The sequence below is a fragment of the Enhydra lutris genome, unplaced genomic scaffold (assembly GCF_002288905.1).
Source record: "Enhydra lutris kenyoni isolate GAN:26980312 unplaced genomic scaffold, ASM228890v2 scaffoldscaffold13, whole genome shotgun sequence".
NCBI classification, from domain to species: Eukaryota; Metazoa; Chordata; class Mammalia; order Carnivora; family Mustelidae; genus Enhydra; species Enhydra lutris.
The window spans coordinates 57055234-57083136 of record NW_019154097.1 but is presented as its reverse complement, the minus strand read 5'-3'; the positions used below and the strand labels follow the sequence as shown (position 1 = coordinate 57083136).

The following is a 27903-nucleotide window of genomic DNA, read 5'->3' as shown; positions in this document are numbered from 1 at the left end:
ATTCATGATATTTACAAATGCAGGTTAGATGCTGCAAAAGAAAAAAGAAAAAGAGGAGAGAGGCAAGATGGTGGAGGAGTAGCCGACTGATATGACATCAGGTCTCAGGAGTTCAGCTACATAGTTATCAAACCATTCTGAACACCTACAAACTCAACAGGAGATAGAAGAGAAGAGCAGAAATTCTAGGAACAGAAAATCGATCACTTTCTGGAAAGTAGGACGTGTGGAGAAGTGAATCTAAAGCGACAGCAAGATAGACCATGGTGGGAGGGGCTGGCTCCCAACAAGCAGTAGAGCAGCACAGCACAAAATCAGAAATTTTAGAAGTCTGCTCCACTGAGGGACATCACTCTAGAGGGTAACCGGGGTAGAACCCTTGTGGAGATAGTGTGGTCTCAGGTCCCGTGGGGTCACAGAAAGAACAGGAATTTCTGAGTGTGGCAGAACTCCCAGGCATCAGAGCAGGGAAGCTGACTACAGAGACAGAGCTGAGGAGTGAGCTTTCAGATTGGGGTTACATTAAGCCATGATCCAAGGCACAGTCAGGCCACTGTTCTTCAAGGAGGGACCCCACAAGGAGGGACAGATCCAGGTAGACTCACCTTCCTCCTCTGGGAGGAGCAGCGTGGCAGGAATCTCCTGGGTTTGGAGACTCCAAACAGGGCTGTGCACCAGAGATAGAAACACTCAGTCACAGGCTGGGTGAGCACAGAGCATGGCCGGAGACCAGGGAGATGATTGATGGCTTATCTCTGAGCACACTGAGGAGTGGGACCCTAAGCTCTTGGCTCCTCCAGACCGGAGATTAGAAGGCCACCATTTTCATTCGCGTTGTCCAGAGCTTTATGGAAAGTATTCAGGGAACAAAAGCTCCTGAGACCAAACCCAAGCAGATTACTTAGCCTGGCCCCTGGCAAGGGTGGTGCAATTCTGCCTGGGGCAAAGACATTTGAGAATCACTGCAACAGGCCCCTCCCCCCAGAAGATTAGCAAGAAAATCCAGCCAAGACCAAACTCACCAATCAAGGAGAACAGCAGAACTCCAGAGCTAAGGGGAAAGCAATGCAAACAATTCATGGCTTTTTCCCCATGATCCTTTAGTCTTGCAAAGTTAAATTTTTTCTTATTTTATTTTACTTATTCCATTTTTTTAACTTTCCTCTTTTAACATTTTTTAACTAGTTTATCTTAACAATACCTTTCTTAAGAAAAAAAAAAGTCTTTTTAAACCTTCATTGTTATAGTCCTATTTTACCCCTTCATTGTATTAAACCTTATTTTTTGTATACATATAGGTTTTTTCTAAAAGGTTTTGGGATACAAATTCTTCTAATAGATCAAAATATACCCTAAATTAAGCACAGAGTTTTGTTCTGGTCTCCAGCCTGAGCACATGCTCTCCTCTTTTTTTTCCTTTACCAATTTACCTTATCAATCCCTTTTTTAGAATTTTTAAAAAATTTTTCATCTTTACAGTCATATTCCATCCCTTCAATGTATTTACCCTAATTTTTTTGTGTGTGTATATATGTATGTATACACACACACACACATACACACACACACAAATAAGGGTAAATACATTATATGTATCTTTTTAAAAATTTCATCTTTATAGTCATATTCCATCCCTTCAATGTACTTACCCTTATTTGTGTGTGTATGTATATACGTATATATGTATACGTATATACATACACACACACACACACACACACACACACACATATATACTTACATATATATAAGTTTTTCTTTCTTTAAAATTTTGGGAGTTAGCTTCTCCTAAGAGACCAAAATACACTCAAAGTCAAGTGGGTGGCTCTGTTCTATTCACTAGTCATATATATATGTACATATATATATATATATATATTTTTTTTAATTTCTTTTTCCATCCTTTCTTCTCCCCCCAGTCTTGGGTCTCTTCTGATTTGGTTAGCATACATTTTTCTGGGGTCTTTGGAACCCTTTTAGTATTTTATTCCATCGTTCATATATTCTTTTTTTTTCCATTTTTAATTATGATTGTTTTTTTTAATAAACATATAATGTATTATTAGCCCCAGGGGTCGTTCATATATTCTTATCTGGATAAAATGACAAGGCAGAAAAACTCACCACAAAAAAAAACAAGACGCAGCACCAACCGCTAGAAACCTTGGTCCCTACAGACCAATATGGACATTGGTAATATGTCAGAACTAGAGTTTAGAATGATGAGTCTCAAGGTGCTAGCTGGGCTTGAAAAAGGCATGGAAGATATTAGAGAATACCTTTCTGAAGAAATAAAATCCCTTTCTGGAGAAATAAAAGAACTAAAATCTAACCAAGTTGAAATAAAAAAAAAGCTATTAATGAGGTGGAATAAAAAATGGAGGCTCTTACTGCTAGGATAAAAGAGGCAGAAGAGAGAATTAGTGATATAGAAGACCAAATGACAGAGAATAAAGAAGCTGAGCAAAAGAGACAAACAACTACTGGACCACGAGGGGAGAATTTGAGAGATAAGTGATACCATAAGACAAAACAACATTAGAATAATTGGGATTCCAAAAGAAGAAGAAAGAGAGAGGGGGAAGAAGGTATATTGGAGTGAATTATAGTAGAGAATTTCCCTAATATGGCAAAGGGAACAAACATCAAAATCCAGGCGGCACAGAGAGCCCCCCTCAAAACCAATAAAAATAGGTCCACACCTTGTCATCTAATAGTAAAACTTACAAGTCTCAGTGACAAAGAGAAAATCCTGAAAGAAGCTCAGTACAAGAAGTCTGTAACATACAATGGTAGAAATATTAGATTGGCAGCAGACTTATCCACAGAGACCTGGCAGGCCAGAAAGGACTGGCGTGATATATTCAGAGCACTAAACAAGAAAGACATGCAGCCAAGAACTGTACTCAGCTCGGTTATCACTGAAATAGAAGGAGAGATAAAAAGCTTCTAGAACAAACAAAAATTAAAGGAATTTGCAAACTCCAAAGCAGCCCTACAGGAAAATTTTGAAAGGGGTCCTCTAAGGAAAGAGAGCGCCTAAAGTAGTAGATCAGAAAGGAACAGAGACAATAAGTCACTTATTGTCTAAGAAAGTCACTTATAGACAATACAATGGCACTAAATCCGTACCTTTCAATAGTTACCTGGAATGTAAATGGGCTAAGTGCCCCAATCAAAAGACACAAGGTATCAGAATGGATAGAAAAATAAAACCCATCAATATGCAGTCTACAAGAAACTCATTTTAGACCCAAAGACACCTCCAGATTTAAAGTGAGGGGGCAGAAAACAACTTAGCATACTAATGGACATCAAAAGAAAGCTGAGGTGGCAGTCCTTATATCAGATAAATTAGATCTTAAGCCAAAGACTATAATAAGAGATGAGGAAGGACACTATATCATACTCAAAGGGTCTGTCCAACAGAAGATCTAACCATTTTAAATATCTATGCCCCTAACATGGGAACAGCCAACTACATAAACCAATTAATAACAAAATCAAAGAAACACATCAACAATAGTACAATAATAGTAGGGGACTTTAACACCCCCTCACTGAAATGGACAGATCATCCAAGCAAAAGATCAACAAGGAAATAAAGGCCTTAAATGACACACTGGACCAGATGGACATCACAGATATATTCAGAACATTCCATCCCAATGCAACAGAATACACAGTCTTCTCTAGTGCACGTGAAACATTCTCCAGAATAGATCACATCCTGGGTCACAGATCAGGTCTCAACCAGTATTTAAAGTTTGGGATCATTCTCTGCATATTTTCAGACCACAATGCTCTGAAACTAGAACTCAATCACAAGAGGAAAGTTGGAAAGAACTCAAATACATGGAGGCTAAAGAGCATCCTACTGAAGAATGAATGGGCCAACCAGGAAATTAAAGAAGAATTGAAAAAATTCCTGGAAACAAATGAAAATGAAAACACAACTGTTCAAAATATGTGGGACACAGCAAAGGTGGTCCTGAGAGGAAAATATATAGTGATACAGCCTTTCTCAAGTAACAAGAAAGGTCTCAAGTACACAACCTAACCCTACACCTAAAGGAGCTGGAGGAAGAACACAAAGAAAGCCCAAATCCAGCAGGAGAAGAGAAATAATAAAGATCAGAGCTGAAAGCAATGAAATAGAAACCAAAAGAACAGGAGCTGGTTCTTTGAAAGAATGAATAAGAATGATAAACCCTTGGCCAGACTTATCAAAAAGAAAAGAGAAAGGACCCAAATAAATAAAATCATGAATGAAAAGAGAAGAGATCACAACCAACACCAAAGAAATACAAACAATTATAAGAACATATTTGATCAACTTTACGCCAGCAAATTTGACAATCTGGAAGAAATGAATGCATTCCTAGAGACCTATAAGTTTATAGGTCTATAAACTACCAAAGCAGAATCAGGAAGAAATAGAAAACCTGAAAAGACCCATACCAGTAAAGAGATTGAAGCAGTAATCAAAAATCTCCCAACAAACAAGAGCCCAGGGCCAGATGGCTTCCCAGGGGAATTCTACCAAGCATTTAAAGAAGAATTAATACATACTCTCCCGAAACTATAGAAATGGAAGGAAAACCTCCAAACTCACTTTATGAGGCCAGCATTACCTTCATCCCAAAACCAGACAAAGACCCCGTCAAAAAGGAGAATTACAGACCAACATTCCTGATGAAGATGGATGCAAAAATTGTCACCAAAATACTAGCTAATAGGATCCAACAAGTCATTAAAAGTATTATTCACAACAACCAAGTGGGATTTATTCTGGGGCTGCAAGGTTGGTTCAACATTCACAAAACAATCAACTTGATACAATACGTTAATAAAAGAAAGAACAAGAACCATATGTTACTCTCAATAGATGCTGAAAAAGCATCTGACAAAGCAAGCATTTCTTCCTGATCAAAACTCTCCACAGTGCAGGCATAGAGGGTAGATTCCTCAATATCATCAAAGCCATCTATGAAAAACCCACAGCGAATATCATTCTCAATGGGGAAACACTGAGAGCTTTTCCTCTAAGGTCAGGAACACAGCAGGGCTGTCTACTGTCACCACTGCTATTCAACATAGTACTCGAAGTCCTAGCCTCAGCAATCAGACAACAAAAAGAAATAAAAGGCATCTGAATTGGCAAAGAAGAAGTCAAACTCTCACTCTTTGCTGCTGATATGATACTTTATGTGGAAAGCCCAAAAGATTCCATCCAAAACTGCTAGAACTCATACAGGAATTCAGTAAAGTGTCAGGATATAAAATCAATGTGCAGAAATCAGTTGCATTTCTATACCAACAGCAAGACAGAAGACAGAGAAATTAAGGAGTCAATCCCATTACAACTGTATCCGAAACCATAAGATACCTAGGAATAAACCTAACTAAAGAGGCAAAGAATCTGTATTCAGAAAACTATAAAGTCCTCATGAAAGAAACTGAGGAAGACACAAAGTGAATGAAAAATGTTCCATGCTCATGGATTGGAAGAACAAATATTGTGAAAATGTCTCTGCTACCTAAAGCAATCTACACATTTAATGCAATCCCTATCAAAATACCATCAATTTTTTTCAAAGAAATAGAACAAACAATTCTAAAATCTATATGGAAACAGAAAAGACCTCAAATTGCCAGAGGAATGTTGAAAAAGAAAACCAAAGTTGGCAGCATCACAATTCCAGACTTCAAACTCTATTACAAAACTGTAATCCTCAAGACAGTATGGTACTGGCACAAAAACAAACACATAGATCACTGGAACAGAATAGACAGCCCAGAAATGGACCCTCAACTCTATGGTCAACTAATCTTTAACAAAGCAGGAAAAAATATCCAATGGAAAAAAGACAGCCTCTTCAACAAATGCTTTTGGTAAAATTGGACAGCCGCCATGCAGAAGAATGAAACTGGACCATTTCCTTACACCACACACGAAAATAGACTCCAAATGGATGAAAGACCTCAGTGTGAGACAGGAATCCATCCAAATCTTTGAGGAGAACAGAGGCAATAACCTCTTGGACCTCAGCTGCTGCAACTTCTTTCTAGAAATATTGCCAAAGGCCAGGGAAGCAGGGCAAAAATCAACAATTGGGACTTCATCAAGATCAAAAGCTTTGCACAGCAAAGGAAACAATCGACAAAACCAAAAGACAACCAACAGAATGGGAGATATTTGATATATCTTCTCTGTGCTTACTGAGTTATCACAACAGCAAATATTTGAGATATTTGTAAATGACGTATCAGATAAAGGGCTAGTATCCAAAAATCTATAAATAACTTATCAAACTCAACACCCAATGAACAAGTAATCTAATCAGGAAATGGGCAGAAGACATTAACAGACATTTCTGCAAAGAAGACATCCAACTGGCCAACAGACACGTGAAAAAAATCCTCAACATCACTTGGCATCAGGGAAATACAAATCAAAACCACCGTGAGATATCACCTCACACCAGACAGAATGGCTAAAATTAACAAGTCAGGAAACAACAGATGTTGGCAAGAATGTGGAGAAAGGGGAACCCTCCTACACTGTTGATGGGAATGCAAGCTGGTGCAGCCACTCTGGAAAACAGCATGAAGGTTCCTCAAAAAAGTTGAAAATAGAGCTGACCTATGAGCCACCAATAGCACTGCTGGGTGTTTACCCCAAAAATACAAATGTAGTGATACAAAGGGGCACATGCACGTGAATGTTTATAGCAGCAATGTCCATAATAGCCAAACTATGGAGTTTCACTGCTAGGAAATCAGCATGAAAAGTGGGTCCACAGACCCACTCCCCAGTGAAACAAGAAAAGCTGTGAAAATTAAAAAACAAAACAACAACAACAAAAAATCACATATCATCTTCAGGAATTGTCCTAAGGGAGCACAGGAAACAAGAAACATTTATTTAAGAGAATCTACTACAACTTGGTAAATGACAGACTTGCTGTTTTTAACATGCTAGTCTAGTTTCTCATTCTAGGAATTATTCTAGTTTACTCCTCTTCCTTCAGTGTCCTCCCACCCCCCAGTATTCTCAGTTCTGTTGGCAATCTCTTGGATCTATCCATTTGTCTTCATATACACTTCCACAACCCTTATCCAATTCTTATTTCTTATAAAAAGTAGCATCCAGTCTTCTTTTTCCCATTCTTTTCCTTTTCAACTCCCCACCCTTCAACACCCTGTTTTCCATACTGTAGCCAAAATGATCTTTAAAACATGTGTATCATATTCCTCTAGTGATCACCAATCAATGGCTTTCCAATGAAGCTATTTACTATCATTCTTTTGCCTCCAAATATACTGACTTCTTTTTGCTCCTCAAATACATGGAGATCTTTCTCACCTCAGTTCATTGAATTTGCTCTTTGCTGACTATGGGTATTATTCTTTTCTTACTTAGCTTTTCAAAAAAATTAGCTCTACTCATTCTTCAGATCTCAGCTCAAAGGTCATCTCCTCAGAGAGATTTCCCTTTAACTACATTTAGTGTCATCCTCTGCACTTACACTCAGATGTTACTAAGGTACCTAGCTTATTTTCTTCACAGAATTTATTACAAAATTGAAATATCACTTGTTGCCAAGCCCATCAGAGGAGATTAAAAGCATAATGAAGTAAATACTATATTGTAAAGATATATCTATGCATTCTATGGATGTCTCTTAAATTACAATTATACTGATTATGACACATTCGTTATTAAGCATATTATTTGTTTTCTAGAAATGGCCAGTTTCAAAACCAGGGCACAGTATATGGCTTTCAGTCTTTGCAGGAAAAAGAGACCTTTGAAACAAATACCTTGTGCAAATGTTTGATCTGGATACCTGCCACCAAAGTAGTAGGTTCAGGCTCAAAATACTTGTTTGGAGTTTCCCCACAGTTTTTCATCTCTTTTCTCCTTCTAATTTTTGGTGTACCAAACCAATAGGAGTGCTACAAAGAAAGCCAAAATGTAATTACTAGGATGAGCTTTCAGAAATGAAGCATTTCATCTGAACACATCTATAATGAATAAAATGACTGATTTAGTAATCAAAATGTGCCTACAAAGAAAAGTCCAGGACCAGATATCATCACTGGTACTAAGCATTTAAACAAGAGTTAACAAAAATTGTTCTCTAAGCCTTTCAAAAATGTAAGAGAAAGGAACACTTTCTAACTCATTCTATGAGCTCAGTATTACTTGAAAAGCAAACTCCAAAGTCAGACAAAGACATCACAAGGAAAATAAACTACAGACCAATACCCCTTACTAATATAGATTTTAAAATCTTCAAAAAATACTTGTAAACTAAATCTAATAGCATATCAAAAGGAATATTCATCATGGCAAAGTGGGATTTATCCTAGGAATTCAGAGTGGTTTACCATACAAAAACCAATCAATGAAATATATCACACGAATAGAACAAATGGAACATGATCATTTCAACTGATACAAATAAAGCCTCTGACAGAGTGTTTCATGATAAAAAAAAACACACACTTGGAAAACTAGGAACAGTTTCTTGAAATTCATCAGGGGACATATGTAAAAAACCACAGCTTAGTCTTCAATAGTGAAAGACTTAAGTTTTTCCTCTAAAATCAGGAATAAGACAAGGGCCTGCTTTCATCCTTGCTATTCACAGAAATAAAAGATATCCAAACTGGAAAGAAAGAAGTAAAACTACCTATATTTGAAGATAATGTGATTCTACATACTGATGTGCCCAAAGAATCCTCTCCTATATACACTATTAGAGCTAATAAACAAATTCAGCAAAAAGGCAAGATACAAGATCAACATGTATACATCAGTTGTGAGCTATGAACAATACGAAAAGAAAATCCTATTCTAACAATTCTATTTTTTTTAAGATTTTATTTTTATTTATTTGACAGAGAGAGAGATATCACAAGTAAGCGGAGAGGCAGAGAGAGAGAGGAGGAAGCAGGCTCCCTGCTGAGCAGAGCCTGATGCGGGGCTCGATCCCAGGACCCTGGGATCATGACCTGAGCCGAAGGCAGAGGCTTTAACCCACTGAGCCACCCAGGCGCCCCTCTAACAATTCTATTTATAATAGCATCCAAAAGAGTAAAATACTTAGGAACAAAGTTCCTAAACAAAGAGGTGAACGACTCATATACTGAAACTGTAACACCTCAATGAAAGAATTTAAAGACAATATAAATAGAAAGCTAAAAAAGAAGAAGAAAGTTCATGGACTGAAAGGCAATATTTTTCTGGTGGTGGTTGGGGGGGGGGGTGATTCCAAGATCATCACTGTTTGCTTTGCACTGATTCCCAGAGTTCCCTGCATCACAGGGCTTCAGGGGCCCACAGTGCTGACATGTTCTTTCCTGGCTGCTTTCCTTTCCTGTCTCATTTCCCCTCTTTCTGATCCTTCCAAATAAATTTCAAACCCTGTGAGAGACAGCATTTTTAATACAGCACTACTACTTAAAGCAATCAATAGATTCATTGTAATTCCTATAAATATTCTAATGGTTACTTTTACAGATATACAGAAGCTGATCTCAAGTTCTTATGGACTCCAGGACCTCCTAATAGCCAAAACAATCTTGAAAAAGAAGAGAAAAAGCTGGATGACATTTTCAGATTTTAAAACTTACTATAAAACTATAGTAATCAAACAGTGTGGTATTGACATAAGAATAGATGTATAGGCCAATGCAATAAACTTAAGTATGCAAGAGTGAAACCATACATTTATGGTCAATTTGCAACAAGGGTGCTAAGACCATTCAATGGGGAAAAACAGTCTTTCCAAAGAATGGTATTGGGACAAAAGGATATCCACAGCCAAAAAATGAAGCTGAATCCCTATCTCATACTATATGAAAATCAACCCAAAATTGATCAGTGATCTAAATTTAACAGATAAAACCATACAATTCTTTTTTTAAAACCATCAAATTCTTAGAAGAAAACACAAGGGTAAATTTTGATGACTTTGGATTAGATATGACACAAAATTCACAACCAACAAAAATTTTTTAATTGGTTTTGAATCAAAGTTAAAAATTATTGTGCATGAAAGAGTACTACAAAGGGAATGAAAAGATAACCCAGAGAATGGAATAAAATATTTGTAAATCATGTATCTGATAAGGCTCTACTGTCCAGAATATATATTTTAAAAAGTCACAGAGTTTGAATAGACATTTCTGTAAGTAACATATCCAATGGCCAAGAAGCAAGCCCATGAAAATATCTCAGCATGATTAATCATTAGGGAAATGCATATCAAAACCATGAGACCACTTTATACCCACAAGGATGGCCATAATAAAGGAAAAAGAATAAGAAAGGGTTTTGAGGCTGTGGAGAAATTGGAACCCTGGTACATTGCTTGTGGGAATGTACAAACAATGCAGTCACTGCAGAAAACAGTTTAGTGATTACTGAAAACATGAAAACAGAATTATCCTAAGTACTAGCAATTCTACTCCAAGGTATATTCCCAAAAGAACTGAAACAGGTACACAAGCAAATATTTATAGATAAATATTCCTAGCAGCACTATTCAAACAGCCAAAAGATGTCCTACATTTCTAACTATAGGTTGATAAAGGAATTGTCCTATATACTTACAATGGAATGTTATTCAGTAATCAAAAAGAATGAAGTGCTGATAAATATTCATGGATAAACTTCAAAAGCATTATGTTAAGTGAAAGAAGCTGAATAGTCACATATTATATGATTTTATTTATACAAGACATCCAGAATAGTAAGTCCATAGAAAAAGAAAGCTGATTAGTGGTTGTTAGGGGCTTTGGGATAGGGAAAAATGGGATGTGACTTCTTAATGGGTATAAGGCTTTATTTTTTGGGGTGATAAATATTTTGGAACTAGGTATGTGCAAGTACATTGTAAATGTACTAACTTCCACTGTTTTGTTCCATTTCAAAATAGTTAATTTTAACATATGAATTTCATTGGAATTAAAAATTTTAATGTGAAAAAAGAAATGAAGTACTCTAAGAACTTAAAAAAACACTGGCTTGGTTTACTCTGTGGCTACTGCATACTTCAAGGGATTGAACTTTGCAGCAAAATTGTGTATGATTTATATCTCTAGGATTTAGAAGTAAAAATTGTTTTGAAATGTTAGTGTTCAGGAAGAAGAGACAAAACGAAATTATTCAACAATGAAGTCATAGCCAATGCATTTTATCACACTCAGAATACTTTCTTTGTACTGTATATTATTCAGGAAATAATGTGGAGGGCAAGATGCAGAAACTCTTCCACTCTAAGTAAACTGGTCTACTCCTTGAAAGTAAACAGGTGGTAAGGACAGAGATACGGGAAATACCCAATCCTCTACTTACTAGGATCTAAGAAATCATTGCATGTTATTTAGCTGGGAAAATCTTCTGCAGACTTTCAGGTTTCTTTATCCTTCAATCTAATTTACTATGTACCATGTAGCTGAAGAAGAGTTCTATTACTCACAATTTTTAAATGTATGGGGTTTCAGTGTCTTATCCACAGATATGCATTTGCATATGTGGAAGGCTTTAAGAGATCAAGAAGTAGCTAGCATTTTCCTATGGCTGGCATGCACAGGAAAATTATTCTGCATATGACCTTTTGATTTGCCTATAAATATTAAAAGAAATAGGCTCAAAGGGACTATGACTTTTTATAATAACAACAGCATTAGTACTCACCATAAGAAAAAAGTACCATGGTTGGGGCACGCCATACTGCCCTGGAAAGACAGTTTCTATATACCAGGTCACAAGGCCATACAAGAAAGCATCAAGTAAAAGCATTAACAAAATATAGCCAAACATGAGATTATCCTCAAGGTGGACTGGTGTCCAAATATTATTCCATCTAATACCAATTTCTGAAATAAAAAGGAGATACCATGGATGACAGCTCTGTGAAACAGCAAAGAAAAAAGTTGATACTCTAAATCCTGTCACTGTGAATTATCTATATGTTAATACCCTTATTATTTAAGTCATCTAAGAAAATGATAGAATATGTAATAATACTGGGTTCTTCTGACCTCGATTTAGAATCTACAAAAATAAATAGGAATGACTGAGACAAGGTCAATGAATGAAACAATAATAACAAAAATGGCAAGAAAAAAGCAAGTCTATTAGAGCCTATTTTTCTACCCCTTCATACTAAATTCACATTTAAACTACCATCAGGGTACACAAATCTGGAAAAATATTCAACAGCACTAGAGATGGATGCTGACTACACTACAAAGCAGAAGAAAAAGAGATTTTGCTTAAATATAGTTCTGGGGCACCTGGGTAGCTCAGTTGGTTAAGTGTCCAAATCTCGATTTTGGCTCAGGTCATGTCAGGGTCATAAGATCCAGCCCTGCACTGGGCTCCATGCTGGGTGTGGAGCTTGCTTGATTCTCTCTCCCCCTCTCCCTCTGCTCTTCCTCCCCCACTCACACACATGGCACATACAACTCTCTCTAAATCAATCAATAAATAAAGTTCTGATAGAAGAGAAAAAGAAAGTCATTTAAAAAGTTATCCTTTGTTCTATTTCTTCTATTTTTGGACAAAGTATAGCATAACTGAAAAAGCATGGGGGCTTGCAGTGAACTCCTAATTCAAAGACATTTCATGAATATGGTCAGTGAAACTTGTCCTTTCTTTCAGCTTCAGCCTCCCTTTCCTATAGATCAATACCATCAGAATATTCATTAGCACTGTGTATTTGAAAAAGCTATAAAAAAGTAATAGTTTAAGAAAAAGTATTTAGTAGAGTTAAAAATTATCAAAATGAAAGCCATTTTGAGAGACAGTGAACAGCAAATTAGAAACAACAACAACAAAGGTAGAATGTAATTTTAGGAAGTCTGCTGTACCTTGAGAAATCCTCCCAGCCAGAAAACAACAGGAGTTTGTGAAAGAGAAAATATAGAAAACAATAACTAAATAAAATAAACTAATCCAATAAAAAATAATTCAATTAGAAAACCAAAAAGTGGGTGCCTGGGTGGCTCAGTTGGTTAAGCGCCTGCCTTCAGCTCAGGTCATGATCCCGGAGTCCTGTATCGAGTCCCACATCGGGCTCCCAGCTCTGTGGGGAGTCTGCTTCTCCTTCTGACCCTCTCCCCTCTCATGCTCTCACTCTCTTTCTCTCTCTCTCTCAAATAAATAAGTAAAAATCTTTAAAAAAACTAATTAGAAAACCAAAAAGTATACATCCTGTTGTAGACTAAGCCAATGAAAATCCCACATCTAGATAAATACGAGTGAAATTTTAATGTTTCAGGTATAAAAAAAGAAAAATACAAGTATCCATACAGAAATTATATGTATATTCTTCTGACTGGCTGTTCATTGGGAGTAGGTTTTTGTTCACAGGTGAAAAAATTAAGTCCTTAATCATCTTCACTAATGAATAAATGTAATGAAATTCCCACTAAATCCCGGTTAAGAGTTTTCATAGATTTTGATAAAGTGATTCTCAAAGTGACATGAATTAAAAAAAAACAAGGTCTGGGGATACGAACATATTAAGACTTGTTATAAAGCTATGAGAAAACCATTGTAGTGCTGACACAAAAGTAGAATAAAAGAGATCAAAAGAATAGAAAAAATCACCAGAAAGATACATGCGTATGTGGAAACTTGACATAAAACAAAGGTGGAATTTGAAACCAGTAGAGATCAACAAATTATCCAATAAATGATGGTAATAGCTTGATTTTCATATGGAAAATAAAATTAAGTTCTTAGCTCAAACCGGCAGAAGTATCTACTCTGCGCTTACTGAGTTATCACAACAGCAATATCAATCAAAGCTAAGCTATGAATATCTTATAAAATAGTATTTTTATATTGAAAAAATTATTTACATTAGTATGCATACTGTTTGAGCAAATATATGTGTATTGTTATGCTAATAGCAAAAAACTGGAAACCACTTAAATATACATTGCCAGAGAACTAATCAATTATAGTATGTCACAATGGATGGAATATTAAACGACTGGGTAAAAAGTTAGTATTTCTCTATGTGAGAAGAGGTCTAACAGATTATTAAGTTAAATAAAGCAAGTAGCAGAACAGGCTTAAAAGTACTTTATTTGAGGGACGCCTGGGTGGCTCAGTTGGTTAAGCAGCTGCCTTCGGCTCAGGTCATGATCCCAGCGTCCTGGGATCGAGTCCCATATCGGGCTCCTTGCTTGGCGGGGAGCCTGCTTCTCCCTCTGCCTCTGCCTGCCATTCTGTCTGCCTGTGCTTGCTCTCTCTCCCTCTCTCTCTGACAAATAAAAAAAATTAAAAAAAAAAAAGTACTTTATTTGAGAGTATAATTGGAGGCTTATTGTGGAGTAATGGGGAACTTCTAATTTTTCACAACTCTGATTTTTCTTTTTTTAGTTCACGTAACTGCTTTTACAATAAACAAACAAATCTAGGGATAAATAATTTGTATAGGATTTTCTTACTTCCTTACCCACTGTCCCACCTATGTTGCCTCAATTCAACCTTTCAAGGAATCAAACAGCAAAGGCAAAATTTGCAGGGCAAACACATACGTCTTACTTCCAACTTGAGCAGACGACTAATCCCCAGTGCCAATGCAACATTTGAGCTGAGACAGGCAGCCACCTTCTTGGTAAGGGTCATCTGTCCGTAGAATTGAATAATGGTATTAAATGGAAAGAAACTGGCAAAATATAGGAGACTTCCAGCAGAAGCAGCCAAATGGACTGAAAATAAGGAAATTATAAGGTCACTCTAAAGCAATATGCAAAATAATGACTTTTTCTACTACATTATAGAGAAAAGAATGTAAGCTCTATGAGGGAAGAGTATTTGTCTTTCTTTTTCATCCTTGTGTCACCATCAGGCTCACAGTACATGCTCCCTAAATATGTGTTAAATAAATGAATAGTTTGTGTACAGGATATTTACAGTCATTTAAATGAAGATTTATTCATGAGCACTGGGCTTGAGAAATTATAAATGCACACAATCAGTATTAATAATTATTAATAACTGCTAGAGTTCCCAGAGTCTTAAGTACTGGGTAGAATAAAAAGCTCTGTATGAAGTTTTAAACATATGCTTCCAAAAAAAAGAAAAAAAAGAAAGATAAAAAAAACATATGCTTCCAATCTCAATCACGATGCCCCAAATAAAGAATAGCTGAAGAGGGGCGCGTGGTTGGCTCAGTGTGTTAAAGCCTCTGCCTTCGGCTTGAGTCATGATCCCAGGGTCCTGGGATTGAGCCCCACATCGCGCTCTCTGCTCAGCAGGGGACCTGCTTCCTCCTCTCTCTCTGCCTGCCTCTCTGCCTACTTGTGATCTCTGTCTGTCAAATAAATAAATAAAATCCTAAAAAAAAAAAAGCTGAATAAATTGCTAACTACTGAGAGTTGGATATGGTTAGGTCCATAAGCATTGGATCCTATAGGCTCAAAAAAGAATTCTTGTTAAGATTATCATTGGGGGGGCGCCTGGGTGGCTCAGTGGGTTAAGCCGCTGCCTTCAGCTCAGGTCATGATCCCAGGTCCTGGGTTCAAGCCCCACGTCGGGCTTTCTGCTCGGCAGGGAGCCTGCTTCCTCCTCTCTCTCCGCCTGTCTCTCTGCCTACTTGTGATTTCTCTCTGTCAAATAAATAAATAAAATCTTTAAAAAAAAAAAAAAAAAGATTATCATTGGGGAGTGCCTGGGTGGCTCAGCGGGTTAAAGCCTCTGCCTTCAGCTCAGGTCATGATCCCAGGGTCCTGGGATCGAGCCCCACATCGGGCTGTGAAGCAGGGAGCCTGCTTCCCTTCCTCTCTCTCTCTGCCTGCCTCTCTGTCTACTTGTGATCTCTGTCTGTCAAATAAATAAAATAAAATCTTAAAAAAAAAACCCTATAATTAAAAAAATATAATTAAATAAAATATAATAAAATATAAATAAAAATATAATTAAAAAAACCCTATAATTAAAAAATAACCCTATAATTAAAAAAAAAAAAAAGATTATCATTGGGATGGGGGCACCTGGGTGGCTCAGTGGGTTAAGCCTCTGCCTTCCACTCAGGTCATGATCTCAGGGTTCTGGGATCGAGTCCCGCATCAGGCTCTCTGCTTGGCAGGGAGCCTGCTTCCTCCTCTCCCTCTCTCTCTGCCTGCCTCTCTGCCTACTTGTGATCTCTCTCTGTCAAATAAATAAAATCTTAAAAAAAAAAGATTATCATTGAGATGACATAAAATAAACATTAAAGAAGAAAGTAAAAACACCCAAATCATGGTCAACTAATCTTCAACAAAGCAGGAAAGAATATCCAATGGAAAAAAGACACTCTCTTCAACAAATGGTGTTGGGCAAACTGGACAGCCACATGCAGAAGAATGAAACTGGACCACTTTCTCAAATCATATACAAAAATAAATTCAGAATGGATCAAAGACCTCAAAGTGAGACAGGAAAACATTGAAATCCTAGAGGAGAACACAGGCAGCAACCTCTTTGACTTAGGCCTTATCAACTTCTTGCTAGGCACATCGCTGGAGACAAGGGAAACAAAAGCAAAAATGAACTCTTAGGACTTCTGCATGTTGAAGAAACAAAACTAAAAGGCAACCTATGGAATGGGAAAAGATATTTGCAAACAACATATCTGATAAAGAGTTAGTGTCTAAAATCTATAAAGAACTTATCAAATTCAACACCTGAAAAATAATCCAGTTAAGAAATGGGCAGAAGACACAAATAGACATTTTTCCAAAGAAGACATCCAGATGGCTTACAGATACATGAAAAGATGCCCAGCATCACTCAGGATCAGGGAAATACAAATCAAAACCATGATGAGAAACCACCTCAGACCTAGCAGAATGGCTAAAATTAACGGCACAAGAAACAACAGATGTAGGCAAGGATATAGAGAAAGAGGAACACTCTTACACTGTTGGTGGGAATGAAAACTAGTGCAGCCACTCCAGACAACAGTATGGAGGTTCTTCAAAAAGTTAAAAATAGAACTATCCTACAACCCAGCAATTGTACTACTCGTGTTTACCCAAAGGATATAAAAATTATAGATTCAGAGGGGTACATGAACCCCAATGTTCATAGCAGCATTATCAATGATAGCCAAACTATGGAAAGAGCCCAAAGGTCTACTTACTGCTAAAGAAGATGTAGTAGGGGGAGGAGTCAAGATGGCAGAGAAGTAGCAGGCTGAGACTACTTCAGGTAGCAGGAGATCAGCTAGATAGCTTATCTAAAGATTGCAAACACCTACAAATCCAACGGGAGATCGAAGAGAAGAAGAACAGCAATTCTAGAAACAGAAAATCAACCACTTTCTGAAAGGTAGGACTGGCAGAGAAGTGAATCCAAAGCGACAGGAAGATAGACCGCGGGGGGGAGGGGCCGGCTCCCGGCAAGCGGCGGATCAATGGAGCACAAAATCAGGACTTTTAAAAGTCTGTTCTGCTGAGGGACATCGCTCCAGAGGCTTAACCGGGGTGAAGCCCACGTGGGGGTCAGCGTGGCCTCAGGTCCCGCAGAGTCACAGAAGGATCGGGGGCATCTGAGTGTCTCAGAGCTTACAGGTATTAGAACGGGGAAGCCGGCTACAGAGACAGAGCCGAGGAGTGAGCTCTCAGCTCGGGTTACCTTGAACCGGTCACAGGCTCGGTCAGCTTGGAGCGCGGCTGGAGGCAGGGTGACGGGTGTAATTGGGCGCTGTTCTCTGAGGGCGCACTGAGGAGTGGGGCCCCGGGCTCTAGGCTCCTCTGGGCCGGAGACTGGGAGGCCGCCATCTTCATCCCTGCCCTCCGGAACTCTACAGAAAGCGCTCAGGGAACAAAAGCTCCCGAAAGCAAACCCGAGTGGACTACTCATCCCGGCCCCTGGTAAGGGCAGTGCAATTCCGCCTGGGGCAAAGACACTTGAGAATCACTACAACAGGCTCCTCCCCCAGAAGATCAACAAGAAACCCAGCCAGGACCAAGTTCACCTACCAAGGAGTGCAGTTTCAATACCAAGGAGAGCAGCGGAATTCCAGAGGAAGAGAAAGCAAAGCACGGAACTCATGGCTTTCTCCCCATGATTCTTTAGCCTTGCAGTTAATTTTTTTTTCTTTTTCAATTTTTTTCCCTCTTCTTCTGCCAAATTTTTTAAACTTTTACCCTTTTCTTTTTTAACATTTTTAACTAGTTTATCTAATATATATATATATTTTTTCTTTTTTATATTTTTTCTTTATTCATTTTCTTAATTGTTTCTTTTTTTTCTTTCTGAACCTCTTTTTATACCCTTTCTCCCCCCTCACGATTTGGGATCTCTTCTGATTTGGTTAAAGCATATTTTCCTGGGGTTGTCGCCACCCTTTTAGTATTTTACCTGCTCCTTCATATACTCTTATTGGACAAAATGACAAGGCGGAAAAATTCACCACAAAAAAAAAAAAGAACAAGAGGCAGTACCAAAGGTTAGGGACCTAATCAACACAGACATTGGTAATATGTCAGATCTAGAGTTCAGAATAACGATTCTCAAGGCTCTAGCCGGGCTCAAAAAAGGCATGGAAGATATTAGAGAAACCCTCTCAGGAGATATAAAAGCCCTTTCTGGAGAAATAAAAGAACTAAAATCTAACCAAGTTGAAATAAAAAAAAGCTATTAATGAGGTGCAATCAAAAATGGAGGCTCTCACTGCTAGGATTAGCAATATAGAAGACCAAATGACAGAGAATAAAGATGCTGAGCAAAAGAGGGACAAACAGCTACTGGACCATGAAGGGAGAATTCGAGAGATAAGTGACACCATAAGACCAAACAACATTAGAATAATTGGGGTTCCAGAAGAAGAAGAAAGAGAGAGGGGAGCAGAAGGTATATTGGAGAGAATTATTGGAGAGAATTTCCCCAATATGGCAAAGGGAACAAGCATCAAAATCCAGGAGGTTCAGAGAACCCCCCTCAAAATCAATAAGAATAGGTCCACACCCCGTCACCTAATAGTAAAATTTACAAGTCTTAGTGACAAAAAGAAAATCCTGAAAGCAGTCCGGAAAAAGAAGTCTGTAACATACAATGGTAAAAATATTAGATTGGCAGCAGACTTATCCACAGAGACCTGGCAGGCCAGAAAGAGCTGGCATGATATATTCAGAGCACTAAACAAGAAAAACATGCAGCCAAGAATACTATATCCAGCTAGGCTATCATTGAAAATAGAAGGAGAGATTAAAAGCTTCCAGGACAAACAAAAACGGAAAGAATTTGCAAACACCAAACCAGCTCCACAGGAAATATTGAAAGGGGTCCTCTAAGCAAAGAGAGACCCTAAAAGTAGTAGATCAGAAAGGAACAGAGACAATATACAATAACAGTCACCTTACAGGCAATACAATGGCACTAAATTCATGTCTCTCAATACTTACCCTGAATGTTAATGGGCTAAATGCCCCAATCACAAGACACAGAGTGTCAGAATGGATAAAAAAACAAAATCCATCTATATGTTGCCTACAAGAAACTCCAGATTTAAAGTGAAGGGGTGGAAAAGAATTTACCATGCTAATGGACATCAGAAGAAAGCAGGAGTGGCAATTCTTATATCAGAAAAATTAGATTTTAAGCTAAAGACTATAATAGGAGATGAGGAAGGACACTATATCATACTCAAAGAATCTGTCCAACAAGAAGATCTAACAGTTTTAAATACCTATGCCACTAACGTGGGAGCAGCCAACTATATAAACCAATTAATAACAAAATCAAAGAAACACATCAACAATAATACATTAATAGTAGGGGACTTTAACACCCCCTCACTGAAATGGACAGATCATCCAAGCAAAAGATCAACAAGGAAATCAAGGCCTTAAATAACACACTGGACCAGATGGATAGCACAGATATATTCAGAACATTTCATCCCAAAGCAACAGAATACACATTCTTCTCTAGTGCACATGGAACATTCTCCAGAATAGATCACATCCTTGGTCCTAAATCAGGTCTCAACTGGTATCAAAAGATTGGGATCATTCCCTGCATATTTTCAGACCACAATGCTCTGAAGCTAGAACTCAATCACAAGAGGAAATTTGGAAAGAACACAAATACATGGAGACTAAACAGCATCCTTCTAAAGAATGAATGGGTCAACCAGGAAATTAAAGAATAATTGAAAAAATTCATGGAATCAAATTATAATGAAAACAGAATGGTTCAAAATCTGTGGGACACAACAAAGGCAGTCCTGAGAGGAAAATATATAGCAGTACAAGCCTTTCTCAAGAAACAAGAAAGGTCTCAGGCACACAACCTAACCCTACACCTAAAGGAGCTGGAGAAAGAACAAGAAAGAAACCCTAAACCCAGCAGGAGAAGAGAAATCATAAAGATCAGAGCAGAAATCAATGAAATAGAAACAAACAAACAAAAAAAAAAACAATAGAACAAATCAACAAAAGTAGGAGCTGGTTCTTTCAAAGAATTAATAAGATTGATAAACCCCTGGCTAGACTTATCAAAAAGAAAAGAGAAAGGACCCAAATAAATAAAATCATGAAAGAAAGAGGAGAGATCACAACTAACACCAAAGAAATACAAACAATTATAAGAACATACTATGAGCAACTCTACGCCAACAAATTTGACAATCTGGAAGAAATGGATGCATTCCTAGAGACATATAAACTACCACAACTGAACCAGGAAGAAACAGAAAACCTGAACAGACCCATAACCAGTAAGGAGATAGAAACAGTCATCAAAAATCTCCAAACAAACAAAAGCCCAGGGCCAGACGGCTTCCCGGGGGAATTCTACCAAACCTTTAAAGAAGAACTAATTCCTATTCTCCTGAAACTGTTCCAAAAAATAGAAATGGAAGGAAAACTTCCAAATTCATTTTATGAGGCCAGCATCACCTTGATCCCAAAACCAGACAAGGATCCCATCAAAAAACAGAACTACAGACCAATATCCTTGATGAACACAAATGCGAAAATTCTCACCAAAATACTAATCAACAGGATCCAACAGTACATTAAAAGGATTATTCACCATGACCAAGTGGGATTTATTACAGGGGTGCAATGTTGGTTCAACATCCGCAAATCAATCACTGTGATACAACACATTAATAAAAAAAAGAACAAGAACCATATGATACTCTGAATAGATGCTGAAAAAGCATTTGACAACGTACAGCATCCCTTCCTGATCAAAACTCGGCAAAGTGTAGGGATAGAGGGTACATACCTCAATATTATCAAAGCCATCTATGAAAAACCCACCACAAATATCATTCTCAATGGAGAAAAACTGAAAGCTTTTCTGCTAAGGTCAGGAACACGGCAGGGATGTCCATTATCACCACTGCTATTCAACATAGTACTAGAAGTCCTAGCCTCAGCAATCAGACAACAAAAGGAAATTAAAGGCATCCAAATCGGCAAAGAAGAAGTCAAACTATCACTCTTCGCAGATGATATGATACTATATGTGGAAAACCCAAAAGACTCCACTCCAAAACTGCTAGAACTTGTACAGGAATTCAGTAAAGTGTCAGGATATAAAATCAATGTACAGAAATCAGTTGCATTTCTCTACACCAACAACAAGACAGAAGAAAGAGAAATTAAGGAGTCAATCCCATTTACAATTGCACCCAAAACTATAAGATACCTAGGAATAAACCTAACCAAAGAGGCTAAGAATCTATACAGAGAAAACTATAAAGTACTCATGAAAGAAATTGAGGAAGACACAAAGAAATGGAAAAAGGTTCCATGCTTCTGGATTGGAAGAATAAATATTGTGAAAATGTCTATGCTACCTAAAGCAATCTACACATTTAATGCAATTCCTATCAAAGTACCATCCATTTTTTTCAAAGAAATGGAACAAATAATCCTAAAATTTATATGGAACCAGAAAAGACCTCGAATAGCCAAAGGAATATTGAAAAAGAAAGCCAAAGTTGGTGGCATCACAATTCTGGACTTCAAGCTCTATTACAAAGCTGTCATCATCAAGACCACATGGTACTGGCACAAAAACAGACACATAGATCAATGGAACAGAATAGAGCCCAGAAATAGACCCTCAACTCTATGGTCAACTAATCTTTGACAAAGCAGGAAAGAATGTCCAATGTCCAAATGACAGCCTCTTCAACAAATGGTGTTGGGAAAATTGGACAGCCACATGCAGAAAAATGAAACTGGACCATTTCCTCACACCACACACGAAAATAGACTCAAAATGGATGAAGGACCTTAATGTGAGAAAGGAATCCATCAAAATCCTTGAGGAGAACACAGGCAGCAACCTCTTTGACCTCAGCCGCAGCAACATCTTCCTAGGAACATCGCCAAAGGCAAGGGAAGCAAGGGCAAAAATGAACTATTGGGATTTCATCAAGATCAAAAGCTTTTGCACAGCAAAGGAAACAGTTAACAAAACCAAAAGACAACTGACAGAATGGGAGAAGATATTTGCAAATGACATATCAGATAAAGGGCTAGTGTCCAAAATCTATAAAGAACTTAGCAAACAACACCCAAAGAACAAATAATCCAATCAAGAAATGGGCAGAGGACATGAACAGACATTTCTGCAAAGAAGACATCCAGATAGCCAAAAGACACATGAAAAAGTGCTCCACATCACTTGGCATCAGGGAAATACAAATCAAAACCACAATGAGATATCACCTCACACCAGTTAGAATGGCTAAAATTAACAAGTCAGGAAATGACAGACGTTGGCGAGGATGTGGAGAAAGGGGAACCCTCCTACACTGTTGGTGGGAATGCAAGCTGGTGAAACCACTCTGGAAAACAGCATGGAGTTCCTCAAAATGTTGAAAATAGAACTACCCTGTGACCCAGCAATTGCACTACTGGGTATTTACCCTAAAGATACAAACGTAGTGATCCGAAGGGGCACGTGCACCCGAATGTTTATAGCAGCAATGTCTACAATAGTCAAACTATGGAAAGAACCTAGATGTCCATCAACAGACGAATGGATAAAGAAGATGTGGTATATATACACAATGGAATACTATGCAGCCATCAAAAGAAATGAAATCTTGCCATTTGCGACAACGTGGATGGAACTAGAGGGTATCATGCTTAGCGAAATAAGTCAATCGGAGAAAGACAACTATCGTATGATCTCCCTGATATGAGGGAGAGGAGATGCAACATGGGGGGTTAAGGGGGTAGGAGAAGAGTAAATGAAGCAAGATGGGATTGGGAGGGAGACAAACCATAAGTGACTCTTAATCTCACAAAACAAACTGAGGGTTGATGGGGAGAGGGGGGTTGGTGGGTGGGGTTATGGACATTGGAGAGGGTATGTGCTATGGTGAGTGCTGTGATGTGTGTAAACCTGGCGATTCACAGACCTGTACCGCTGGGGATAAAAATATATGTTTTTAAAAAATAAATAAATAAAAGAAGATGTAGTACAACACACACACACACACACACACACACACACACACACACACACACACCAGTGGAATATTACTCAGCCATCAAAAAGAATGAGATCCTGCCCTATGCCATGATGTAGATGGAACTACTAAATGAAATGTTAGAGGAAGACAAATACCATATGACTTCACTCATATGTGGAATTAAGAAACAAAACAGATGAACACAGGAGAAGGGGGAAAGAAAAAGAGAGAGGCAAACCATAAGAGACTCTTAATTATAGAGAACACACTGAGGGTTGATGGAAGGAGGTGGGTTGTGGATGGGCTAAATGGATGATGCGTATTAAGGGGGGCACATGTTGTGATGAGCAAGGGCTGTTATGTGTTAAGTGATGAACTGCCAAGTTCTACTTCTGCAACCAGTATTTCACTATATGTTAACTAACTAGAATTTAAAAACTTGAAACAAAAAAATAAATAAGGCAAACACAAAAAAACACTCAAATTACAATGATATCAACTGTCTCTTTCTTCCTTTAAATCACTTTATTGAGGTATAACTGACATATAAAGAGCTGTACATACTTAATATAAACAACTTGATGAGTCTGGAGGTAGGTATATACCTGTGAATACTTGTGAATACATTATAATCTATGCTATGAACATATCTATCACCTCCCAAAGTTTCCTTCTGCCCTGTTTACTTATTATCTTTTTGGTGATATGAATACTTAACATAAAATGTACCTCTTAGCAAGTTTTTTAAGTGTACAGTACAGTATTACTATAATACTACAGTATTACTATTACTTATAGGCACTATGTTTTTTAGGAGATCTCTAAGATACTTCTTCATCTTGCATAATGAAACTCTGTACCCTTTCACTAATACCTCCCTGCTTCCCTTTCCCCCAACTCCCAGGCAACCACCATTCTATACTGTGTGTAAAGTATGACTACTTTAAATGTTTTTTTTTTTTAAAGATTTTATTTATTGACAGAGAGAGAGAGAGATCACAATTAGGCAGAGCAGCAGGCGGGGCTGGGGGAAGCAGGCTCCCTGCTGAGCAGAGAGCCCAATGTGGGGCTCGATCCCAGGACCCTGAGATCATGACTTGAGCTGAAGGCAGAGGCTTAACCCACTGAGCCACCCAGGTGCCCCTACTTTACATTTCTTAAATAAGTGGCATCATGTCTTATTTTCTGTGTCTTGCTTGTTCACAACCTAATGTCTTCTAGAGTCAGTATTTTTACAAATAGCAGAATTTCCTTTGTTTGTAAGGCAGAAAAATATCCCTTTGAATGTATATACCACGTTTTTTTTTTAGCCATTCACCCACTGAAGGACAATTTAGGTTGCTTTTGTGGTTTTTCTATTGTGAATAGTGAATACAACAATGCAGATATTTCACTTATTTATACATTTTTACTTATCTATTAATTTTTTTTCCATCATGATATATGTATTCCTTAATCCCAATCCCCTATTTTCCCCATCCCCCATTCATGTCCCCTTTGGTAACCATCAGTCTGTTCTCCACAATTAAGAGTCTGTTTCTTAGTTTATTTCTCTCTTTTTCTCCCTTTGGTCATTTGTTTTGTTTCTTAAATTCACACATGAGTGAAATCGTATAGCATATGTCTTTCTCTGACTCACTTATTTTGCTTAGCATTATGCTTTCTAGCTCCATCCATGTTATTGCAAATGGCAACACTTCATTTTTTGTGGCTGAATAATATTCTGTTATATATATATACCCCACATCTTCTTTGCTCGTTAATCAATTGATGGATACCTGGGCTGCTTCCACATCTTGGCTATTTTAAATAATGCTGTTATAAACATAGTGGTGCATGTATCCCTTTTTATTAGTGTTTTCATATTTTAGGATAGATACCTAGTAGTGTGATTACTGAACCATATAGTAGTGTTTTTTTTTAATTTTTTAAAAGATATTATTTATTTATTTGACAGACAGAGATCACAAGCAGGCAGAGAGGCAGGCAGAGAGGGGGGGGAAGCGGACTCCCTGCTGAGCAGAGAGCCCAATGCAGGGCTCAATCCCAGGGCCCTGGGATCATGACCTGAGCCAAAAGCAGAGGCTTTAACCCACTGAGCCACCCAGGTGCCCAATCATAGAGTAGTTTTATTTTTAAATTTGAAGAGATGGATGAAACAGGTGAAGGGAATTAAGGGCACACTTATCGTACTTTGCACTGAGTAATGTACATAATTATTGAATCACTGTATTGTATACCTGAAACTAATATAACACTATACATTAATTACAGTGGAATTTAGTAAACAAATACCCCAAAAATCTGTTACAGAATGAGTCTTAGACTTACCTTTATTGAAGAACGTGCTAACCATAAAGGCAAAGAATATTGAAGCAATGGCGTAACACATAAGAAAGACAAAGATGAAACTACCGTCACTGAAGCGAAAGATTGGCTCACTGAAAATCTACAAAAAACCAATTATGACATCAGGTAAGGTACACCATAAATTACTGTCACATAAACACAAGAAAAGAGGGAGAAAATGATAGTGCTAATGTGGTAGATTATTGCTCAGTGACTGAAACTCAATTAGATGAAAGTTAACTAAGTAACTTATTTCTTACAGAAGGGTTTATGTTTTTCTCAGAGATATAGCAGCCTCTAAGTTTCCACAGCAGAAATAAAATCTGTATTTCATCCTCCCGGCACCTGAGACCAACCAGTTCACCGTATAATTACCTTTTGCCTCCCAAAGGGTAGTTGGGGCAGGCTATAATCAGCAAAAACTAAGATGTCTAACACATGTAGCTGTTGAGCACTTGAAAGGTAGCTAGTGTGACTGAGGAACTAAATTTTTTTTTAAGATTTTTATTTATTTATTTGACAGACAGATCACAAGTAGGCAGAGAGGCAGGCAGAGAGAGAGAGAGGAGGAAGCAGGTTCCCCACTGAGCAGAGAGCCTGATGCGGGGCCCGATCCCAGGACTCTGAGATCATGACCCGAACCGAAGGCAGAGGCTTTAACCCACTGAGCCACCCAGGCACCCCATGAGGAACTAAATTTTTATTTTCATTTAATTTTAGTTATCTTGATTTAAATTGAAAAATGAAGGCAGTGTCTAATACAGATCCTTTTTTTAAAGCAGACTTTTATTTTTTTAAGGATTTTATTTATTTGATGGAGAGAGCACAAGTAGCAGAATGGCAGGTAAAGAGAGAGGGAAAAGTAGGCTCTCCGTGGAGCAGGGAGCCCAATGTAGGGCTCAATCCCAGGACCCAGGGATAGTGACCTGAGCTGATGGCAGACGTTCAACAGACTGAGCCACCCAGGCACCCCCGGATCAAGTATTTCTGATGAAAATATAGCATATGAATTCAGATGTGCTGTAAATATAAAACACCTCCTGAAATAGGAAGACAGTACAAAAAAATGTAGGGGTGCCTGGGTGGCTCAGTTGGTAAAGAATCTGCCTTCAGCTCAGGTCATGATCCTGGGGTCCTGGGATACAGCTCTGTGTCAGGCTCCCTGCTCAGTGGGGAGTCTGCTTCTCCCCCCGCCCCGCCACGCCATGCTCATGCTCTCTCTCGCTCTCTCTCTCAAATAAATCTCTCGCTCTTTCAACTAAATAAATAATATAAATAAATAAAATGTAAAAAGAGAATGTAAAAAAATCTCTTCATTTTTAAATTGGTTGCATATTCAAATATTTTGTATGTATTAGGTTAAATTTAAAATATCATTAACATAATTTCACCTGTTCTTTATGGTTTTAAAAATTTCTACTTGCTACTAAAAAACCAGTATTATATGTGACTCATGGTATTTTTACTGGGTAGCATGAAATTACACACTTGCCTTGGCAGAGAATAAAATACATATCATAGAGATAATAATGATATAAAAAAAGAAGAATGTGAAGAAATAGGCAGCCCAGATGATCCAGTTTTTAAGTCCAATTATAAGCTGGTACTCCTGTAGGAAAGTCAACACAAATCAAATATTAAATGTATCAGCAATTCATACCACTTACATATATTTTTCTATTTAAATTTCCATAAAAACTATGTGAATGGTTAATATCATCTCCATGTTATGAATAAGAAAAGTCAAGTCTCAGAAAGTATGCTGTTCAAAATTATGCAGTCAATTAGGGAAGTGCTGGCATTAAAAATATACTTCTCCTGAGTTCAGAGATCTTTCTTCATTACCACACCTCATAACGGAACAAAAGGTAAAACATCTAAAATTAAAACTTTGAAATATTAAGCTCTCTTTTCTATTATACTCTACTTCCTGGAGTATAAGAAAAATGTGTTGTTTTTTTTTTTTTTAAGATTTTATTTATTTATTTGACAGAGAGAGATCACAAGTAGACAGAGAGGCAGGCAGAGAGAGAGAGAGAGGGAAGCAGGCTCCCTGCTGAGCAGAGAGCCCGATGCGGGACTTGATCCC

The 27903-nt window shown here is 37.8% G+C and overlaps 1 protein-coding gene across 1 annotated transcript in view; it reads right to left on the bottom strand.

The window, feature by feature from the left end:
* The window catches only part of LOC111146327 (ATP-binding cassette sub-family A member 3-like), a 195964-nt gene that overhangs the window by 140206 nt on the left and 27855 nt on the right, over window positions 1–27903 (bottom strand). Inside the window, exons 6-10 of the mRNA XM_022501838.1 lie at window positions 27307–27423; window positions 25797–25914; window positions 14572–14745; window positions 11714–11895; window positions 7828–7962 (exon numbers count right to left, since the gene is read on the bottom strand). Coding sequence (XP_022357546.1) covers window positions 7828–7962; window positions 11714–11895; window positions 14572–14745; window positions 25797–25914; window positions 27307–27423 — 726 coding nt within the window. The remainder of the gene's footprint in view (window positions 1–7827; window positions 7963–11713; window positions 11896–14571; window positions 14746–25796; window positions 25915–27306; window positions 27424–27903) is intronic.